The sequence below is a fragment of the Arachis stenosperma genome, chromosome 10 (genome assembly GCF_014773155.1).
Source record: "Arachis stenosperma cultivar V10309 chromosome 10, arast.V10309.gnm1.PFL2, whole genome shotgun sequence".
Taxonomy (NCBI): domain Eukaryota; kingdom Viridiplantae; phylum Streptophyta; class Magnoliopsida; order Fabales; family Fabaceae; genus Arachis; species Arachis stenosperma.
In genome coordinates, this window is record NC_080386.1 from 9,060,558 (window position 1) to 9,066,564 (window position 6,007).

Below are 6,007 nucleotides of genomic sequence, written 5' to 3' on the forward strand. Positions count from 1 at the left end.
ATATATATATATATATATATATATATATATATATATATATATATATATATATATATATATAGCTGCTAGCTACTTTTACGGATGTCATAACTAAGTGATATAAACTAATGTGCGATGTAAATATGTGAAAGTTTCTGCTTTATTTGTGATTATCTTTGATCTTATTTATGAACATTCCTGCTTATCAAACCGAATGCATTTTTAAAAAATTATTTTACTGCGCTTTAACAATGAATCAAGCTCATATAATAAATATTAGTAATAAATATGGAAGCAAGTTAGTAACGCTTAACCTCTAGTATGATCATGACATACTAAAAATTGGGTCGTTACATTTCTCCAATATTTTTATTGTGTTTTCAAAGTTTAGAATAATTTAATTTTGATCCAAATATTTTTAAAGATCTATAATTTTATTAATGTGTTAAAATTATTAAGGATCAATATTTAATCAATCTTTTTAAACATTTCCTTGATTTATTATGCATACACCTTCGTCCAATCCAACAGCAACGGGATTGCGGTGGTGTCATGATCACTGAAAAGAAAATACCTTTTTTTAATAGAAAACACCATGTTTCTTAATTTTTATACATTTTATTGAATAAAAATTACAGTAGTATAATTACTATGTCAATAAATTTTTAATGCGATGACAATTCACGACAAAGAAGTTACTTAATTACATAGATCAAATATATTCATGCACTCTATAAACTTCTCTCATCTTTGTTTGAAATTTTTACTATTTTTTTTGAATTTTAAAACTTAGAGAGGGTAAATTAACATTAGTAGTACTCAATAATTTTAAAAAGATTTTGGCAACTCTTCTGCCAAATAAACATAAAAATGCCCCATAAGTCCAGTAGTGTATTTGTTTTCATGTACAAATTCTATGGTTAAAATTTCACCATCTTTAATCTTCATAGAGCCTGGTTTTGGGTAGCACCTAGACGCTCCAACAGCATAACCTTCTTCATTTCCTGCCTCTTTTCCCATTCCACTAATTGCCTTAATTTCACATAATATTCTTCCATCCTAAATTAAAAATAAAAAAGACATATTTTAATAGTGACAGTTTTTTCAAAATTTAATTTCTAACGATGATGATGAATCATATTATTGTCTTTAAAAAACAAATTTAGGATAGATAGATAAATAAATATAATTGATTATGATGTGTAATTAATTGTAAATACTATGCAAGAAAGTGATGGTATACCTCTCCATATAAAGTTGCATTAACAATTCCTGAATGTATGTGAGCCGTAGTATAAATGACATTACCACCTTTTTCCATTGGAACATTTGTTTTTTTTATATAGTACTGTTCTTCATTAGTCTTTTTCGGAGTTATGGAATACTCTACCTATATAATAAATAAAGAAATTTTTATCATTATTTCTTAGATAAGTAGATAAATGAACCAGTTATTAATACTAATCTATTTCATAATAAATATTACTTGACTAATCAAAATATATAGGATAATATATATTATTGTATGAAACATGTGAAGTATAAGTCTTAATATTTAATTAAAACAAAATTTTTGTCACTTACTGCACAATTATGAATTGGTTTTGATCCATTATATGTCACTTGATCAGTAACATCAAGAATATAAAACTTAAGAGGCACTTGGTGTTGATCCCATTCAACCCATGATATTGTATATTTAAGGGTAACGTTTCTCTTTTGTTCTTTTTTGTATCCTTTTTGTAATTTACATTGAGATTTTTTCTCACAACAAAAAATTCCTCCTTTGTAATCACTACTAAACAATGATTTTCCATCAACGCTTGTTGTGTTTTCCAAATCTTTACTTTTGACATTATAAAGATCACATCTGCATTGGGAACAACCTTTCTTATCTTCTGTACCACGTGTGTCAATAGCCAAAATATTAATAAACCATTTCTCCTCATCGTATTCCTTTGGAACATTCTCAGGATGCGTACCTACTTCTACTCTAAATGGATCTGGTAGTTCTACGCTAGTTTTTCGTGCATCACCTCCAAGACCCCAAGAAATTGAATTAACATAACCTTGACATACACCATCATTTCTCCTAAAATACTTACCATAGGCAGGTTGACTTTTATTAGCATATTGTGACATGGTGATATTCTCAAAATATCTAAAAACGAAATAATGATGCAAGTAAGCCTCATACAGTGGTATAGAGTTTTCGTGTTCATCAACTAGTTCAGCTCGTAAATTCTTAATTCCAATGTGGCCTCTTGGAAATTTAATATCAAAAAAATTTTTTCTGGTAATTTTTCCAGGTTCTAATACAAATTTTTTAGTATAAAAAGTAGCTGTCTTGATATGATTTGGACTCCCAAGTTCTCGTGAGAATATGATGCTCGGTTGTATTATTATAACCGACAATGATAATATCACCATTTCACAAATAAACTTCATGTTGACCTGTATATGATTATGCTTATATGATTAGTAGTGAACAATAATGTCTGTAATGCTATTTATACATGTTAAACATATACAATAAACTAAGTAAACATATATAGCTTTCAGAAAGACATTGAAAATTTAGGAAATAGAACTTGTATTATAATATAAAAAAAGAATTAACACAACAGGACAAAAAGATATGAAGGGGACTACCATGTTAAAAAGGATATTTGAAATTCACAAAAAATATAGAAAATAAATATTTATGAATATAAAAGTCTTGCATTTTGTGCTGCTTTTATAGAAGAATAATGATCTAATTTGCAAAGTAGACTGATGTCAATTTTTGCAAACTTTTTGGTGGAGTTTGCAACCATTACTACATATTAAACTTATAAGAAACGGTTTTTCTTTCTTTAGTTATGTATCAATTCAATCCTATTTAAGAGTTTGTCTCATAACAAACAAAAAAGTTTTGGTAACATTTTTTCTATTGAAATCTAATTTGTTACGTGTTTTATTTCTTTTGGTTGTTAAATCCTTTAAGCGAAAATCATAAAAGACATATTGATATAAGTTATACTTTTAGGTACAACGAGGTTAGAACCTAAATAAAGCTTAATATTTTACACAGTTTCAAATATTTTATGATAATTTATTGCTTAAAATTTTATGCAATACTACGTGTATCAGTAGCCAAAATATTGATTAACCATTTTTCTTCATTGTACTCCTTTAGAACATCTTCAGGAAGCAGACTTATTTCTATTTTAAATAAATTTAGCAATTTCTCTACTACTTGGAATGATAATATCACCATTACTTCACAAATAAACTTCATGTTGACTTGTAAATGATTATGCTTATATGATTAGTAGTGAATAATAATGTTTGTAGTTTTGTTTATTCATGTTAAAGATATGCATATAAACTAAGTAAACATATATAGCTTTGAGGAAGACAAAATGAAAATTAAGAAATATAACTTAAATTAAAAGAGAAAAAAATTAACACAACATGACAAAAAGAGATAAAGGGAACTACTATGTTGGAAAAAGATCTTTGAAATTCACAAAAAAAAAATATAGATGATAAATATTTTTTTAATTATGTATCAATTCAACCCTATTTAAGAGTTTATCTCATAACATTAGAAAAGTTTAGAGAACTTTTTTCATTATTGTAATCTAATTTGTTACACTTTTTTTCGATTGTTAGATGCTTTTAGCAAGAATCATAAAAGATACATAGATATAAGTTATAATTTTTAGCTATAATGAGGTTAGCACCTAATAAAGCTTAAAATTTTTCATAGTACCATACCTTTTATGATAATTTTTTGCTTAACTTAATTTTTTTTTGATGTATTCTTGTAAAGCTAAAACTTTCAATATATGTATGAGAATTTGGTTTTTAAATGATAAATCTTACCTTTTAATTATTTTTTTCCTTTGTTTTATTTTTAGGTGAAAGAATTTATGTTTGTAGTATCTTAATATGTTGTTGTCTATTCTTTTGATAATCAAGAGAGTAAAGCTTAGGAAAGAAAACTATACAAAAATTATTTTAGAAAAAAAATAGCCCTTTAACATCAGTAAAAATTGAATAGAAATCAGTCAAATCACATTAGAAAGTGATTAATAACTAAGTAAGGAATTTGAGTATATCCAAATTTGGTTATAACTCAGTGATTATCTCATTAATAATAAAATATAAAAAATAAATTGAATGATTTTGTGCTCCAGAAGGAGAAAGAGCAATAAGTTTACTCCATACATTTTTTGTATATATATATATATGATAAATTTCTAAATTGAAATATGAAAATACAAATGATAATAAGTTTGGCATCACAAATATTGAATAGAAAAAGATGAAGAGGGAAGAACGCAAAAAATGAGAGCTAGGTCAGATAAAGCGACAAAGGTAAGAGGTGGAAAGTACAAAGGAGACAGAGGGGTTAAAATAAAGGAGAATGACAAGTTCACAAGAGAAAGTCACATGAAAGAAGGTTAGTAAGGGACGAGGGGAATGTAAAAAAAACTAGAGTGGATTGAAAACTCTTACTATCCTTGTGGATAACCTACTTGATGATATATCTAAAGGAATGCTCTTTAGGTTATTTGGAAGAATAGGAGGAGTAATGGATATTTATGTTTCTAGAAAAGTGATGAAGAGAGGTCAAAAGTCCTTTTAATTTTGTTCGCGTTGACTCAAAAGGAGGCCTTAATAGAGTGGTAGAAATCTGAATGGAAAACGATAAATGGAAAAAGAATTAAGCTGACAGAAGCTAGATTCGATAGAAGCAGGAAACATTGGATGGGGGAGGTTATGGCAGATATCGATAGAAGGATGCAAAGCGATATAGGTATACAGTGTCTTTAAGTGATCGGAGGATGGAGCATGTCCCAAAAATATGATATGGATAAAGTGAAGATGGCGATACCAAAGGAGAAAAGGATTATTGAAGTGGAGACCTCAAAGACACAAAATGATATCCTTAATAGGAGCAGTTTGAGCAAACATCTAGCCTATTATGTTCATCTCAGTGATGCATAGGATAAAAAAGGAGTACCAGGACCAAAGATAGTGAAATGTAGGGACTCAAGCCCGTATAAGTGTTTGTTGACATTGGAGAATAAAGATTTTAAGAATTAAGTTTCGGAGAATCCACTCTTGCGTTATTTTTTCTATGATCTCTGTCCTTAATAGGACTTAACATGGAGCCTGACTAGAAGAGTGTGGTTGAGTTGGTAGGATTCCTATTTATGCGTGGTCTCATGAAACATTCAAGAAGATTTGTAGGTGGTAGGGAAGGATGGTGATGTTAGATGACCTTACTAAAGCGGCTTGTTCATAAAGTATGGTGAGGATGTATAAGAATGGAAAGTACTAAATATAAAAGATGTAGCGTTTGAGACTTTTGTGAAGGAATTTAGAAGGAAATGTTTAGTCTCCAAGAAGTGTGAGACACCAGGATTTTGCACCGAAAGCCATGGTTGTTGAAGAAGGTAGTTGCTCAAAAGTGTAATAGACTATAATGGATGTAAAGGGCGATGGGTTTGAACATTGCATAGGACCCGATCTTCGACGATCTAATAATGCGTGTATGGGAAAGTGATGATATTAATGCAGCTAGAAGTTTGGAGTGTGATAAGATTTGAAAGAAAGTTTTACAAAAGAGGCAGGGTATAATTTCCATGCGGTTATTTTTAGTGTGGCTAAAGAAAAAGAAGTGGTAAATAATATAGAGGCTAATGGACTAGTTTGGGTTCATCCCAGCTTTTGATAATCTACTTGTTAGAAATAATGATTATGGGTTGGGGTTATGTCGTGGTCTAGCTCATGTTATGAAAGAACAAGATAAAGAAAAGTTTGAGATTAATTCGAAGTTGAGTGATTATGCGGATTGTGATATCATGGTGGATTCAGACTTTTCTTACCCCTTTCTCGAAGGTTCAGGCCATACAGGGGGGAGAACATGTGCATGGGGAGCTCATAAGTAAAGAGGGCACATGTGCGAGAGAGAATATAAGTGCTAACCAAGTCGTGTTGGGGGATAGATATAGTGTTGGAGAGGCGATTATGG

The 6,007-nt window shown here is 29.4% G+C and overlaps 1 protein-coding gene across 1 annotated transcript; it reads right to left on the reverse strand.

Annotated features, from left to right (window-relative positions):
* Positions 1-807: 807 nt before the first annotated feature.
* On the reverse strand, positions 808-2,436 carry LOC130954383 (uncharacterized). Its single transcript, XM_057881121.1, has 3 exons — positions 1,564-2,436; positions 1,223-1,369; positions 808-1,038 (listed from the first exon to the last, which is right to left on the reverse strand). Exons 1-3 carry the CDS (start codon positions 2,425-2,427, stop codon positions 808-810), a joined length of 1,242 nt encoding a protein of 413 aa, XP_057737104.1. The 5' UTR covers positions 2,428-2,436.
* Positions 2,437-6,007: the final 3,571 nt, after the last annotated feature.

Coding starts and splice junctions, on each gene's coding strand:
- LOC130954383 (XM_057881121.1), bottom strand. CDS start 2,427: ATGAAGTTTATTTGTGAAATGGTGATATTATCATTGTCGGTTATAATA. Junction 1,370..1,563: donor AACCAATTCATAATTGTGCA/GTAAGTGACAAA, acceptor TTTATTATATAG/GTAGAGTATTCCATAACTCC. Junction 1,039..1,222: donor ATGCAACTTTATATGGAGAG/GTATACCATCAC, acceptor TTTTTAATTTAG/GATGGAAGAATATTATGTGA.